General features: G+C 50.9%; 1 protein-coding gene across 1 annotated transcript in view; it reads right to left on the minus strand.

The window, feature by feature from the left end:
- Zfyve28 (zinc finger FYVE-type containing 28) overlaps positions 1-16,462 on the minus strand; it is an 89,096-nt gene extending 72,634 nt beyond the window's left edge. Inside the window, exon 1 of the mRNA XM_055624314.1 lies at positions 16,254-16,462. Coding sequence (XP_055480289.1) covers positions 16,254-16,292 — 39 coding nt within the window. The 5' untranslated portion in view covers positions 16,293-16,462. The remainder of the gene's footprint in view (positions 1-16,253) is intronic.
- Positions 16,463-16,662: the final 200 nt, after the last annotated feature.

Here is a 16,662-nt window from a genome sequence, read left to right on the forward strand (position 1 = left end):
TCTGCTGTCCTGGGCGGTTCACCTCCGGTCCTGTGATAGAGTCATCACCCACTGGGACCATCTTTCTACTGCTCCTCACAGGTCCTCACTGCAGCTCCCCAGAAAACATGTGGACTAGGGGCTCAGGAAGGTTCAATGTTAGAGAGGCTGCCTGACCAGTACAAAGAAAGCTTCCTTTTGTGATGATGAAATATGGAGGAGGAGACAGAGGAAGAGAAAAAGAAGTAAATTTAATGTTACCTGGATTTTACTTTTTTAAAGATTTATTTTTCTTATTTTTATGTGTGTTACGTGTATCTGTGTAATTCGTATGCCACATGTGCATGGGTGCCCAGACAGCCATGGGCATCCTCCGGAGCTAGGGTTGCAGGTACCTATGGTTGCCCTGTGTGGATAACGGGAATCTAACCTCAGTCCTGCAAGAACATCAAGTGCTTTTGACACTGAGCCAACGCTCCAGCTCTGAATTTTGTTTGGTTTTGTTTTGTTTTTTAAATAGTCCTAGAGAGGAAAAGTCATCTCCCTGTGAGGGCATACCCTGGGGGAGCTTCCTGCTGTACAGCTCAGCTCAAGGAGCTCAGTGTGGATGCATTCAGTGGCCCCAACCTGCCCCACAAATAAGCACCACCAGGCACTCACTTTCCAGCCTCAACAAAACTCCACTAAGTAAACGCCATGTTACAACAGAAACAGACAAGACGCTCAAAGGGAGATGGCTACATCATTCTCTTTTGTAATCCACACAGACAATGGGTATAATCATTTAGGAAAGAGGCCACTTAAATCCAGTGTTTACAAAGCTGGTCAGGACAGATTCATCCTTTACCGTGGAACAAAATAAAGTTGGGACTCTTTTTAACTGTATTCTATTTTGTATCTATGAGTGCTTTGCCTGTATGAATCTCTGTGCACCATATGCATGCAGTGCCTATAAAGGCCAGCAGAGGGCACTAGATCATCTGGAACTGGAGTTGTTACAGACAGTTGTGAGGAGACATGAGAGTGCTGGGAATCCAAGCCTTCCGGAAGAGCAGCTGGTGTTCTTAACCCCCGATCCGTCTCTACAGCCCCAGACTTAGAGCTCTTATTGAGACCATCTTTCTGTGTCTAACTGGATCATACATCTATATGGAAAATGTTTTTGAGACAGGGCCCTGCTACCTAGTCCCAGCTGGACTCAAACTAGAGATCCGCCTGCCTCGGGCCTCCATTAAGCTGGAATTACAGGTGTGCAACACACATCACCTAAAATTATTTTAATACAACTAAAATTTGCAGCTCATAGTGCATCATGTGAGCTTTCTTCCCTTCCCTGAACATTTCCCATAATGGGGAGGAAAGATTATCCCGCCTGGCATTTCTCCCCATACCCAGCCAGTGTTTAAACTGACGTCACTGGAGCTTCGACCGTCAGCTTAATGAGAACCATGATTCACACACCTCAGCTGGAAGAACTCGAAAAATGTAGATAAATGAGCCCGCTAGATCGATCCTGGCGTTCCAAGAAAAGAGCCCTTCTATATTCAGCAAAAAAAAGGCTCTTTTGCTTCTGCCTTGGAAGGAAGTGAATTTACAGAGCTCCCCCTAAAAGGACCACAGGCTGTGTCTTTCTCGCCACCAAAGACGTCTCATTGATCTGAGCTGGTCAATTATTTCTCATCTGCAGAGTCTGGGAGTCCCTGCACCCAGAGGCCTCCCCGGCACCCAGTGGCCCACGCAGATTCTAAAAGCGAGGCACCCCAACAGCCACCCCGGCAACCTGGTACTCCACCGCCCCTACAGATCCTCAGCGTGAGGCGCCTGGGAGGCCCGAGGAGAAACTTGACATAGGGCTTGTGGAAGTCTCCCCAGGAACTTGTTGCAAGGCACCCAGAGGCCCACACAGTTCTCAGCACAGAACACCCAGGGATTCCCAAAGTTCCTTGCACTGGATGCGCAGGTTGTGGAGGAATGTGGACTATCGGGTCAACTGATGACCAGTCAAACAACACTTGTGCCTCTGGCTAACTAGGGGTAATTGTTTACTCTCCAAGAAGCTTGCTGTTTCTCAGACAATGCTGTGGACATTTAAATCCCTGGCGTGGGAACTCCCTGGAAGGCAGGCTTCACAGGCTGAAGACACACACTTTTTCGACTCTGCCAACAAGTTAGAGGCTGCAAAGGTTATCTCAGACCGGGGGCCTGTGAGTCCATCGGCCAGCACACAGACGGAACCTTCTCAGTCACGTCCACCCGCCCTCATGCGCCCTCCCCACAGTGCCACCTTCACCTGAGCCCAGCTCTTGTGGCCCCTCCAGACAGCTTGGTTGTTGCCGTATGTCATCCTAAAATGTATTTTTGGGTTGTTTTTAACTCTATAAAAAGGATGTCATGCGCGTGTGATATTTTGAGGCACTTACCACGATGCTGCTGAGGCTTGTTCACAACCTGTTCACACTGTGACTCACACCACAGCCCAGCCCAGGGTGGACACTCCGGGGTCTGTCAACCATGCCCTGAGGGACACCTGGTACGTCTGGTCAGGCCCTGCTGTCCTGAGCATGAACTCCTGAACCCTGACAGCTCCCAGGAGGCAGAGCTAGCCCCAGCAGCTGCTGTTCATCAGCTGCTGCAAACCCTGGGCCCTGCAACAGCTGCGCCAGCAAGAGTGCAGCAAAGCATCCCTGGGCCTTCCCGTGCCCCAGATCTGGGCACTGCGCACGCCAACCTCCACTCACACTAGTGCCTCTCTGGCCCTCCACTGTCCTGGCTCCCTCTGACCCCCGCCTTCCGTTCCCACTTCACTTGCCTACCATCAGACACTCGTAGTTGCAGGACCTTCTCACAAAACTAGGGAAATCCCACTAACCTAGGGACGCCCCGTCAGCAGCCATAGAGTTCCATCGGTTCAGCTTCTGCAGTGTGATATAGTCACACTGGGGATTAGGACGGGGGCATCTGAAGACCATTGCTGTCCTAGCTGCAGCTGCACTGCCCTGCTCAAACCCCAGCAGCCTGAGGTCCCAGGCCCTCTAGCACCTGGCCCAAAGGACTTCACATGGCCAGGGGAAGGGCAGGGGTGGACTCAGTGGTAGCTGCAGGACACTGAGTCTCTTACAAAAGGTGGGTGTGAGAAGTCAGGAGCCATTTGATGTGACAGCTCAGACTGTGCTCAAGACATCCTAAAGACCCCTCATCTCCTAAGAAAGAATGTTTGTATGCCAGCTCACAGCCCCAGGACAGAGGCCTTGGTTTCTGGGTACATGGGGGGATCCTGTCATGGGAATGATCACTACACAGCACAGGGATTTAGTCAGTGTCCTCTTGCTGACACCCATCAAGGCACCAGGGGGTGCAAACTGTTCTCTTCAGAACACACAGCACCCCTCATGACGGCAGCACAGTGCAGACACCCAGTGCCAAGGGTATGGCCAGCAACCATGATTGCTAACTTTCCCATGAACATTGCAGCTTTACTCAGCTGTGAAAAGCTCTCTTCAATCCAAGAAGTGGATGAAATGATATGTCCTCCCAGTGTGAAACACCATCTGTGCAGAGCTGGGAAGAATCCAGCACTCCCTAGTCGGATTGAAATTCCCCTCTTCACTCAGATCACTCCAGCTCCGACCTGGAGCCCCCAGTTATTACATACATGGTACAAACAGTAACACCTAAGGGAGAGGAAGAACTATAACTCAAGTTCGATGCTTTCTCTCTTCTACATTTTTTTTTTTCGAGACAGTTTCTCTGTGTAACCTTGGCTGTCCTAAACTTGATTTCTCAACTAAGCTGGCCTCAAACTCACAGAGATCTGCCTGCCTGTAACACAGAAGAAGTGACCTGTCATTGTAGATACATGGGGACCTAGAAGTCACCCATGGAGTATAGCAAGTTCCTCCCCATTTGTCAGGAAGATTTTACCCTCAAGTGGCTTGCATAGTTGGAGTCCTGCCATTTGTCTCTTGTAAGTAAAGCCATTGTGGAAGACAGCCATATTGGGAAATGAGTAACATGGTCAAGTAGTTTTCACAAAATGTTAGCTATTGTATCTGAATTCCTCTCAGCCTTGACGCCTTCTGTGTCAAGAAGCCATCTCTGTAACTCCTCTGTGAGCTCCCCTTACTTGGGGACATCACTCTTGAGGGATGAAGACTCCTTGCCAAGGACTCCAGCAAGCTCCAGGGTGGGTTGCCCCAGGGCTTGGCTTAGAAACGTGAAGTTCAGTCTCCCTGAGGCTGGGTACTGGCCCTCCAACATCACAAGGGCCCAGAAAGAGCTGCTTCTGTCGACCCATGCTGGAGCTTCTGAGCGGGCAGATGCTGAAGATTGATTGGGCAGTGAGAGCACAATCATGAGCGCTAGCCAACTTGGGGGGAAGTCCTCAAGCCAGAGCTGCTCCTCGGAAAGATAGCCACTTTGTCGTTATTTTATAAAGGGATCCATAGGCCTGTTGGGAAGCAGCCACAGGCAGACAAAGCAAGCAAGCAACATGGAGAGGGGGGAAGTGGGCAGATCATATCAGCCAGCCATCACCAGCATTGCTAAAGACGGACATGAATGAAAAAGACTAGAAGAGTTGTGGAAAAAAAATTCTAGAACCTGACAGGTTTAGTGGCATACACCTTTAATCCGTGACAGAAGTCTGTATCTGACAGTGCTGAGAGAGGTCCTCCAAGTGCTGCAGGAGCCCTGGCCTGCCTTGGCTTAGGGGCCACATGGGAAAGGCTTTGTGGGGACACTCAGAGATAGGAATTCCCAGCCTTACCACTCCCACTACTGGGAAACCACCCAGAGGCTCTCTGGTACCCACAAGCACATCCAAGAATGCTAGAGTCAGAGGGACCAGTGTCCTTTAAGAGGCCCCACCTGACCCATACAACCTGGTCCCAGTCTGCCCAGCTCAGAGCCCTGGTTCATGAGACTCAGAGAGCTCCTCTAGAGCAAAGCTGCCTGCTCCCAGGGGCCAGTGCTTAGCTGCTGGAGCAGAGGGTGGCCCGTGGGTCTTCTGAGAGCCTCTGTGTTTAGTTCAAGGCACAAGGGACCTATCTAGCTGTCACCTTGTAGCTGAGGAGACTGAGACCTCAGGAAACCCAGAACAGCTTCTGGACCCTTGCACCAAATGTTGGCTTGTCTCATCTGCCTTCCACAGAACCCAACCATGGCTTAGCCATTCAGCCAGAAGCCCTCTAACAGCAATTACAGCCTCTTTGGGTTTACATCCAGAGCTGGGAAAGAGACCGACAAAGATAAGGCCAACTATCAGAATTCCATCAGCCTTGGAAAGCGTAGCTACTCCTGATGCCTCCTCACAATGCCGAGACAAAAGCCTGAAGTTACCAAGACCACAGAGTAACTTAACACACACCCAGTGGAGTAAAAGGTCCTCCCATCATTTCAGGAGACAGGTCTGAGTACAGAGTAGCCACCATGATCTACATGTGGCCTTCTCTCTACAAACACACAAAGACTCAAACTAGAGAGAGGAACGCTTATTCCTGATTGGCAGTGTTGAACAGTTGATATGATAAGCCTCTGCCAGGTTTCAGGTCAGCCTGGCCTTTCCAGAAGCCTCGAGCTGAGGAAAGGAGCAGTGAGGTCAGTATCAGTGAAGTATTCCAGCAGCAACAAGGACAGAGGACCCTGAAATAGCATAGCTGCACCGAAGACCTTGGACCCAGGAAGACCCATGGAAGACCCAGGAGCGTCTAGTATTGTAGCCAATACCCCTGCCCATCCCCAGTAAGAGAAGGCAATTCCATCTGCAAACTGACCAGAGAAAGAGAAGCCTGGCCCAGCTGTAGGCCACCCTGGAGAGCCATTCCAGCTTCTGTGGACCATGGGGTCAGCTGAGGTCTCCCTTAAGTCTGCACTGCAGCCCAGAGTTCCCCATACCCAATCTTGCTTCCTTCTCTTCCTTCCAAAAGGCTTCAGCAAATGTCCTGCAGGCCATCCTCCCTCCCAGAGCCGCCTCCCCCAGAAGGTTCAGTGACACACACACACACACACACACCGGTGTGTGAGCACGCATGCACCAGGCCTCCAGGCTCTGTAGCTGGCAGGCAGCTTGCCATCAAGAACACAGACTCACTCCCTTGCTTTGGGAAAGGACAAGCAAGGTAATTTCTTCTCTTTCCACCACTCTGTATATCCCAGGGATCATCTGCAGCCGACACCTCACAGGAGGACTTTTGAACACCATCAAAGAGTCTGGCCAGGTGGGCTAGCTTGGCTCCCATCTACTACAAAAGCCAGTCCATGGGTGGTTATTCTACAACACTGCTGCCCCTACTGAGTCACTGGACTCCCATTTGCTGCCCTGTCCCCTCCTTGCTGCTTCAGTTGACGGCATCCTGCTCTCACCTCCCTCCCTTCTTCAGAAGTCACCTGTTCTGCCCCTGTTATCCCAGCCTTTGCCCTGCATTAACTCATACAATGCAATCACGGTCCGAAGCCAGGCATGTTAGACACCCCACACCCACTCAAACCCATGCAGGCCGTCACCTCATTCTTGAGAGGCACAGGTTCCCATCATTCCCCACAGCAACTGCTATTTGGTTGTGCCCACGTGCACTCAGGCACCCTGCCCGCCAGCGCTTCTTGCCTCCCACTCTTTCCTTCTGACTTTGATTTCTTTCGCAGACGATTTTCCAGTACTTTTTCAGCGAGGATTTGTGGGTGGTTACTTTTAGTCTTCTGTTCCACACTTTGAAAACTACAGCTTAGCTGAGACCAGGCTTCTGTGTGCTCCTCCAGCTCAAAAAGATCTCATCCACAGGCCTCCAGGCCTCCAGTCTTTACCCAACCCAGCTGTTAACGCAGGAGGAAACAACCTTTACCAAGCCAGTGCTTTTCCCTCTAGCCCCTTAGATTTCTGTGTTCTGCAGTGTGATGGTTAGTGTCCCCCAAGCATCCATGGCAACTGAAAACTTGGTCTACAGGATGGTGCTATTGGGAGATAGGACCTTTAAGTGGGGCCTGGTGGGAGGTACTCATTGGGACCACTGACAGCCTCTATGATTTCACATTTGGCAATGAAACACACACACACACACACACACACACACACACACACACGCAGGCACACCATAAAGTGTCTGTCATTTACAACTCTCACCAGAGGCCAAACCAATAGGGCTACCCGATGTTGGAGTTTGTTCTACCTTGTTTTCTGTTAACGTGATAAACACTATGACCAAAAGCAACTTGGGGAGAAAAGAGTTTATTTTATCTGACAGCTTAGAATCCATCATCCAGAGAAGTTAAGGTGGGAACTCGAGGCAAGAACTGGAACAGGACCATGGGGAAATGCTGCTCCCTGGCTTTGCTCAGCTTGCTTTCTTTAGATAACCCAGGCCCATCTGCCCCAGGTGATACTGCCCACAATGGGCTGGGCCCTCTCACAACAAGAAAATACCTCACAAATTTGCCCACAAGCCAGTCTGATGGGGATGTTTTCTCAGCTGGCGTTCCCTTTTCCCAGATTCCCCTAGTTTGTGTTGAGCTGACAAAAACTAACCAGCACAGACCTAAACCTCCAGAACTGTAAGCCACATAAGCCTTTCTGAAACTGCTGCTTCTTAGCCGCAGTCCCACTGACAGACCTGTTTCGTGTCACTCTGGGACTTGGGCTTAAGCCCATCTGGGACTTGGGCTTACCAAACTCCATTCCTCATCTCAAGAAAATCCCAGCCATGAGCTAAAATGCCTCCTCCTCCACTCAGTGCTCTCTCCTGAAATCCCATTTGATACATTTTGAAAGGGATCCCCAACCCCAACCTCCCATCCCTCAGCCAACACTCCGAGTCCTTCCCAGGGTATCTCTGCATTTACACATTTTGGTGCTGTCACAGAGAAGTGACTGACAGCCCCCACCCAGTGAGGACCGGTCCTGCGAGGGTCATCAGTGATGCTGTGCTAGCGATTTCCTGTGCTATGCTGAACCTGGGGTGTGCAATGCCACCTTTTCTCTGCCACCCAAAATCTCCCTTCAGAACAGCTCCGGTGCGTGGGGTACAGCTTCAAGGTAGCGTGCAGGCCTCTGTGGACCTGTGAGACCTAGCTGAACTATTCTGCCCAGCTGAAGCTTCACCCTCTGGACATGCCATCCAGCTGAAGCTTCCATAAAGAACCCCCACCACCCCACCCCACCCCACCCCAGCCTGACCCACGTCACCAGCCCCAGGCTTTAGCTGGCTCTTACTCCCAGATCTAGAAGACTAACCTTCTCCCTTGCCAGCTCAGTACTTAGAATCTGTCCTGTGCTGTTTTTCACATTTCCAGACAATTGGGTAGGGCTGTCCATCTGCAATATGTACCCCAGGGTCAGAGGCCAAGTCCCTTCTTCTCTTTAAGCCTCCTCTCAGAGGAACTGCAGGACCCTCAAACATGGCATTTCAAACTCCAACTCCTGTCCTGCACACCAGCTTCTCCATGCTTCCCATTCTACACACAGTACCCCTAGTTCTCCCCTTCCCCATCCAGCTCCATAGACCCCTATCCAGACTCCCTGTCCATCATTTCTCTCCATCAAGAGCCACCAGCTATTCTTGTACTGAAGTCACCCTCCCCAATGTCCTGCTTCTTTTACCAGCAAGCCTACTGCGATCCCCAAAAGCAGAGCTGACTCCCTTGTGGTCCCCACCTCATCCCCAGTGCTCCAGACACAGATGGCAATTTGGCCAGATCCACCTGCGTCTCAGGTGCCTCCTGCAATAGGGATCTTGAGCCCCTTGCCTTCATTCTGCCTACTACTGTCTGTCCTTCCACTATCCCAGCTGAAGGGTCACCTCTCTGGGGCTTGCCCTCTCTGTGAGGTCAGGCCCACATGACCCAACTTCCAAATTTCCTATGGGGCTAGCACCCTCTATTCCTACCCTACTCCCTGACAAACTGCAACAGAGCTAAGCTACGCTCAGCTGGGCAACATGTGTGTGTGGTTATAGAAACTGGATGGAATTAACCCACAACAATCAATCCATGACATGCCATCACCCCACTTGCACCTTTTGGAAACCAGAGGTGAAGGCCCACAGCTGCCCAAGCAGAAAAAGAGGATAAGCAGGGATGCAAGGATCCTCCTCAAAGTTGCTCTACAGGTGACCCCACCAGCAGGGATGGCCGGGATCATTTCCAGATGTGTGGACATCAGCTATAAAACCAGAAGAGCAAGTACCTCAAGAACTGGGACCCCGAACACTTCTTCCATGCTTATCTATTAACCTCAAAAAGGACTACAGAGCTAAGTGAGTATAGGTGCTTGCCACAAACCCTGACGACCTGAGTTCAATCCCAGGGTCCCACACTGTTCTGTTGACAGACACTTGGGCTGTCCATACCTTTTGGCTATTTACTATTGGTAACACTGCTAAGAATATGGATGTACTATTTATAAAAGCCTAACTAACTGACATTTATGTAGTTGATAAGGATGGTTTTTTCAGTCACAATATTCCTAAAAATAACTGGAACAGTCTCAGACTCTGACGATTACTGCCTCCCGTCTCCCTGAGAAGCCAGTGTCCCATCATGTCTGGTTGGCAGGGAGAGCGAGGCTCAGCTGGAGAAACTCACCACAGCAGAGGCACAGTGTAGCCACATGGAGCTGGGAGGACCCACACTCTCTGCCACCCGCTGCCTCCACTCAGCGCAAAAACAATGAGAAACAGAAGAGCTTCAAATACAGTAAGGGGAAAACTACCCATTCATCTTATCCAACTACTCTACATAAATTACCATAATAGAAAATGTTCTATTCTGCTTCTCCTTAATCTATTCAGATCACTTGGAAAAAAAATCTATTCATTTTTGTCTTTTCCCCCTTAAACACTTGGATTGCCCATCAATATCTAAGTTTCTTTGTAACCCAACTGTGGAAAGTACAAAAGTAATTGTCTCGACAAATGGGACCCATTTAAAAGCTGACAACAGCCACACTTCCTTCCTGCAGAAAATGGGACTTTGCTAACATGGAAAGGACAAGGATGGTTTCTGTTTTAGCTCTAAGGTTTGACAGGCCTCAGCTCTGCCTCTTCATGGCTGTGAGCCTGCATCAAGATCACTTGTCCTTTCCAAGACATCTGTAAAAATAAAGTCCACTGGAATAGTTAAAATAAACAAAAAACTCTGAGTTTAACAAGAAGTCTATCTACCCCACCTACCTAGCATGGCCAACCAAAGATTGGTCAAATGGAAAGAGGGTAAGTCCCAAGCTATCACTTATTCCAGAGTCCTTCTCCCTCAAAACCTGGCACCCTATGGCTTGGAGGTCCTAATCCTGGATCCTGAGCCTCCAGCCATCCAGAAGGGGACACAAGCAATGGGAGATGGCTTGAGAGACTTGGGGCCAGGCTTGACAAGATGGCCCATTGCTGCCATGGTGTCCGCCATTCAGCCCTAACCATCCCAACAACAGGAAGGTGGTGCCTGGATAGGGCAAGTACTTGGCAGACAGCACCACCAGGTCTCATGCTGTGCTACAGCTCCCAATGGCTGAGGCCTTCAGGATCCCTGCTGTAACCTGCACCAGGGTCTGTTCTCAGCACAAGAAAAATCAAACCAAACCAAAAAACAAACAAACAAAAAAAAACCCCGCAGGGGCAGTGCGCACCTGCGCAGCCTCACAAGGCCCTGACAGAAGCAGCCGAAGGCTCCCATAGCCTCCGGGGCGCCTGCAACGAAGCCGCACACTCTCATCCTGCCCATGAGTTCTACTGTCATTGGCAACAGTTGTGGCTAAGCCACCATTATGGGTCTTTGCTCCCGGCAACTGTGCATGACAGGTCCCCTCACCCACCCGACAACTAGGGAAACTAAGGCACAGAGCTAAGAAGAATAGGGCAAGGATCCTTACCCAGGCCCTCGTGGGGGAAGCCCCTGCTGCCTTTTCTCTGGATCCAGTACTTCACAGAACCCACAGCCAGAGCAAAGACTCAGGAAAACTTAAAATGAGAGAAAATCTTGAAACTCACAGAATTCTACGCATCTGTTTCTCTTTGAGCTAGGATCCGCTCACTGTCACTCCAACTCTGAAGGGGACAGGACACACCTGCACCATGTTGCTGCCAATTCTGACAAGACAAAAGTGTGCCACACTAATGGGCTCTTAAGTGTGCGTTTCTGCACTATTATGAGAAGCATGGCTGCTGTCCTAGGAGTGCTCAGTGTGCCAAAGCAGGTACTAAAATCGCCTTAAATACCATCTCTCCTCTTAAGTTTCAATGAAAGTAACCACGGTCCCATTTGGTGTAGAGCAGTGTGCACTCCGGCTCCCTTCCCCCACATGGCCCTCCTGGATGCCAATTCCAAATATCAATTAAGTGAAGCTTAGGACTTCCAGCTCTGACTCGCCCATTTAACAGAAACCATACCACACATTTTCCAGTAAGCCTTCTGCTCGGATGGGGAATGGAGCCTGAGAGATGACAAAGTCCCACAGAAACCCACACTAGCCCTGTCTGCAGCGATGCCCCTCCCTTGCCCTGCAGATTCACAATAGGAGCTGTGAGGCCTCACAATCCCCACTACAGAAACCACGGGAAAGCCTGGGAAGTGAGACTAGCTTTCCTGCTGAGAGCCTGCATGGAGGAGACCCAAGAAGCCACTTTCAGCTCCCTAGCCAAATGCATGTCTGAAGACTTTAAGAAAGGATGGGAGATGGAGGCAGAAACCACTACCCTCCTACCCCAACCCTAGACTTGACTCCACCTTCTACTGGACCTCACACCCTCAGAGCATAGGGGGAGAAGGTTGGCCAATGATAGGCAGCCAATAGGATGGTCTGGCATCCTACTGAAAGGGCTGGCATTGGAATAAGAACTTGAAAGGCCCCTGACTGTGGATCTGGACCCTGGCCATCTGGGGATATAGCAGCAGGTAAAGTGCTTGCTGAGCAACCATGAAGTCTGAGTTTGATTCCCTGGCACCCACGTAAAAGCCGAGATGTAGCACTGAACCACCGTGTCCAGAGGAGGGTGCCAGGAGGATTCCCAGCGCTCCCTGGACAGAAAGTCTAGTCGAAACAGCCAGTCCAGGTTCATTGAGAAACCCAGTCTTAAAAATTAGGGCAGAAAGCAATCAAAAAATATGCTCAAGGTCAACCTTTGACCTAAACACACACACACACAAATTGACTAATTTTAAAAAAAAGGACTGGCAAGACAGCTCAGCAGGTAAGGGTGCTTGCTGCTAAGCCTGAAGACCTCAAATCTATCCCTGTGCAAGACATGGAGAAAAAGAGAACCAAGTTCTGAAAGTTGTCTTTTGGCCTCCATGTGAGCTCCATGCATGTACAGACCCCTGTGCAATAAATAAATGAACAAACAAACAAATGCAACTTTTAAAAACTTTGTTAAAAGAAAACACACCCAGAAGTCTCACTGCCTTCCCTTGGTAAAGGCCATCTCATCTGTAATCTGAACCCTAAATGTTTGCAAACAGTATCTCAACATCACTCAGTGAAGGACTGCAGGGAAACTCCACAGCAAAGGAGGGGCATGCAGGTCAGCCCCTTCCCTGGTAGTGGGTTTGGAGATGAGACAAGAGGGCTTTGTGTGGGGTTTGAGTTTGGAAACTAGATACCACATCTACCATTCCCATACCCTTGACCAGCAACACCCACCTGCCTGCCACCTGCCAATCAATTCATCCTCAAAGACAGGAAGCACAAATGCATCCTCCATGCACACCAATAAGCTTGCCCATGGCAGCCAAGAAATCCCAGCTTAGGCATGGTCTCAGCTTAGGGTCCCTATCCTCTTATGCCAACTTCCTCCCTCCTGGTAACCAGCAATATCCACCCACTTCAGTCAGAGAAAGCTAGAGCCAACCAAAACAAATAAATAAATAATAGAAGCCAAGACCTCTGTTTCAAATGAGGTCACCACCCGCCTCACTTTTCTGGAGTATACATTCTTTCTGACAGAGTCTTTGCCTGCATGAAAGAGCTCTAAGGAAAAGCAAAACAGAGACAGCACAGCCTCTAAGTCTGTCTATACGTGCGTTTTCCTCAGCCTCCAGAGCCTGGTAGCTCTACACCAACGAAAAACAAAACAAAAGGGGGGCTGGGGCGGGGGGAAACAGAGCTGTTCAAAAACTGACTTAAAAAAAAAAGGCAATGGAAGCCAGGCACGGTGCATCTCAGCGCTCAGGGAGGCAGAAGCAGGTGGATCTCTGTGAGTTCAATGCCGGCCTGGTCTTCAGAGTGAGTTCCAGAACAACCAAGACTGCACAAAAACATCACGTCTCAAAAAAAAAAAAAAGAAAGAAAGAAAGAAAGAAAGAAAGAAAGAAAGAAAGAAAGAAAGAAAGAAAATCAATGGAAATACAATGCTTTGAAAATGTTATTTTAACATTAATTATTGTACCAGTCACCAGGTATGTTTTTCTCCAACTTAAGCAAATTTTAGTGCTTCAGAACTCAAAACCTGTATCATTTACAAAATAATCTAGCCATTTCCCATTGCTTTTTGAACTGTAGGAATAATGACATTTTTTTCAAAATATTTCCACCACATGTAATGAACAGGTCTGTGTTTGTTCAGTTTATTGTTGCTTTGTCTTGGTTTGCTTTGGTTTGGTTTTTTTCGAGACAGGGTCTCTCTGTGCAGCCTTGGCTGCCCTGGATTCCCTTTGTAGACCAGGCTGGCCTCAAACTTACAGAGATCTGCCTGCCTCTGCCTCCAGAGTGCTGGGATTACAGGCGTGTGACACAACTGGCATGTGTTCGGTTTTAAACCAAAGCAGGAGTTACGTTTAAATGTTGTTTAAGAAGTCCACCTAAATAGGAAAGTGAAAAGGGGATCATGTCAGCAGCCACCTCCCCAGATATCCCCAGCTGCTAGCACTTAACTCTTCCAGGCCTGGAATCACCTCTGTGCTCACTTGTGCCAAAATATGTTCAAATAAGCAGGAAAAAGAAACAAAATCCAGTTCATAATTGAAGGCAAAAAAAAAAAAAAAAATCTGAGCTTTGGTCTGAAAAAAACAAAACAAAAAACTACTAGGATGGCATAACACAACCCAATGCTTCAAACAATTGAGACACTGAAATCCAATAACGAGATCTCAAACGAGAGATGACCACGGGGCACCAGTCCTGTGGACAGCCATGGCCACAGCAGAGATCTGAGACAGAGAAGTGGCTCAAGCCCAGAGGGCAAGGACAGTGTCAGACAGCTTACTGAGCGATGAGGACAAGGAACAGGGCGACTGTGGGGAATCTAACCTATCTCCTTCCTTCTAAAAAGTACAAAGCTTTGGGCTGAATCACCCAGAGTTTCCAACTCAGCTCCATGCTTGCCATGGTCTGCACCTAGAAAGCAATTGCCTGCTGAACAGGCAACTTTATGGACATGATCTTTAACTTTGGTGCATAGCCTCAAGGGAAGGACATTGTGATTTCGGCTATGGGTGATAACCCATGGGTATATAGGCACTGTTCCTTCCCTTACAACAGCTGAGGACACACCTTTCTCACTGTGGCACTGCTGGAAATGGCACCTGGGAGATCCCCAGCGCCCCCACAAGCATTCTCAGAGACAGGGATGTAGCTTGGCTTGCAAACAGTCCCATCTGGTCCCCTGTCATTCCTCACTGAAAAAGTAAAACCCTCCCCCTGCAATGACTTTTCATCACTGAATTTGTTTTGTTGTGGTTGTTTGGTTTTGTCTTTCTTGTGCTAAAAAGTCACTCAAGGGGGGGGGGGGGGGCACTCATGGTACAGATATGCAGCTCAAAAGCTGCTGCAGCCCCTGGCAGCCCCTGAGCACATTCAAGGGTTTGCTGCAAAAAGAAGGTTAAATGCCTAGGGCGTGGCTAATAGCCGGCAGGCTCAAACCACACCCATCGTCAGGGTCCCAAGAGTCGCCACCTCCCCCAAAACTCCCAGGACCGGTGCCCCACTACAAGGATGACAGGAGCACGAACTGCTGCTGCGCCAGCGTACAAGAATCCAGAACACCTGTCCAGGCCAAGGCTGATGAAGGGCGCCCTGCGCTTTGTAAGCCTTCGCCCCAACACTCTCCAACACAGGAAAAAACTTCCCGACCTCAGCAGCCAGAAAACATAAGCCTTTGAGGTTCCTGAACGTCCCCCAAGCCTCGAGTGCCAGTCTTCCAAACAGACTGGGTGTCTCTCCAGAACGCTCGCACCAGCAGACATGATTTTAAGGAAACCCCACCCGAGAGACCATTCACGGAGTCTGGGACAGAAACCCTAAACCAAGAAAAGTGGCTAGTCACGGCAAAAGAAGGGTCAGTCCCTTGGGTGGGCCAATGAGAAGGAGATCTGAGACACCAGCAGGCAGACGCTGCACTGCTCCCGCCCTTAATCTTCACAGTGACCCCACCCAGGTCGTGACCCCCTGAAGACCTCCAGCGCTGGCGTCCCCTGGCGCCACCGGCCCCCAACATGCAGTTTTGGACGCTGCAGGTGCGTCCTGGACCTTCGCTGGATCTCAGCTTTGCACCACCCTGGAGCAGATCGCACTGGGTCCAGCTCCGGCCGCCAGCCCCAGGCAGGGACGCAGCGCCCGCAGTGCGACTGGCGCAGCTGCCGAGGCGCGGGGTGCGCTGCCCGGTCCCGACCTAGTGTAGCCAAGAGAAGCGTGAGCTAGTGAATCGCACCTCCAGCATGAAGCGGCTGCTGGCTCCAGGAGCCTCAACCGGCAATGGTCCTAGATCCAAAAAAAAAAAAAAAAAAAAAAAAAGTGCAGGCGGGTACCGGACCAGGATAGGGATGTGAACTGGACCGAGGTCCCAAACCAGATGGGAGAGAGGACCCGACCGCGGCGTGAGGGCCCTCAAAAGATACAGGAAGAAAGGATCTAACCAAAGCCTAGGGATTGGAGAAAGAGGAGTGAAAAGAAGGTCGGTTCAGAAGTGCGAAGGAAGGGTGGGAGACCCACTATCCTAGGCCAGAATAATTGTGGCACAGAAAGAGAGAACCAAGAAGTAGGGGCTCTGAACACGCAGGCTGGGACCGCTGGATGCAAGCTGGGCGCAACCAGTACCGAGACGAGGAGGGAGAGGGGACATGATAAATACACCCAGACCCGAAAAAGCCCGTCCGGTACTGGATTTATGAAAGATCAGCCTGTGCCAGACAGGTGTACGTCTGTCCAAGTCTCGGAATGCAGGAAAGGGGCATCGCAGGAACTGGAGAGAGGGACTCCTACAGGGCCGGGGAAATGAGGTCTGTCTTATCAAGGAGGAGCCTGCAGGGTGAAGAAGCGGGGAAAGCGCGACGCAGGGGCATGGTACGCAGCTGGAGCCGCTCACCTTGGGTTTGTACAGCCACTTTCGGAATCTGTTCATCATCGCCGCGCCGGCCCGGGCCGCGCTCCGGGCGGCCCTCGCCCTCCGCAGCGCTGCGCCCGGGCCGGGCTGCGGCACGGGGCGGACACGCAGGCAGGGCCGGGACCCGCCGGAGCAAGTAGATGGTGAGCGCAGCACCGGGCGCCGAGCAGCTGGCTGCAGGTGCGCGGGGCAGGTGCGCGGCCGGAAAGATGCTCAGCGAGCGGCGCGCCGCCGACCCAAACCCGCGGGCGGGAGGGCGGGCGCGCGGAAAGGCGCGGGCACTAGGCGCACGGAGCCTCGCGGCTTTCGGGAACCCGGCGCCTCCGCGGGTCACGGCCGCACATGCGCCGAAAGCGCCGCACGCCCCCGGCCCGCCGCGAGTAGCGGGTGG

This window comes from Psammomys obesus, unplaced genomic scaffold, assembly GCF_907164565.1.
Source record: "Psammomys obesus unplaced genomic scaffold, mPsaObe1.curated_primary_1811, whole genome shotgun sequence".
Classification (NCBI taxonomy): Eukaryota; Metazoa; Chordata; class Mammalia; order Rodentia; family Muridae; genus Psammomys; species Psammomys obesus.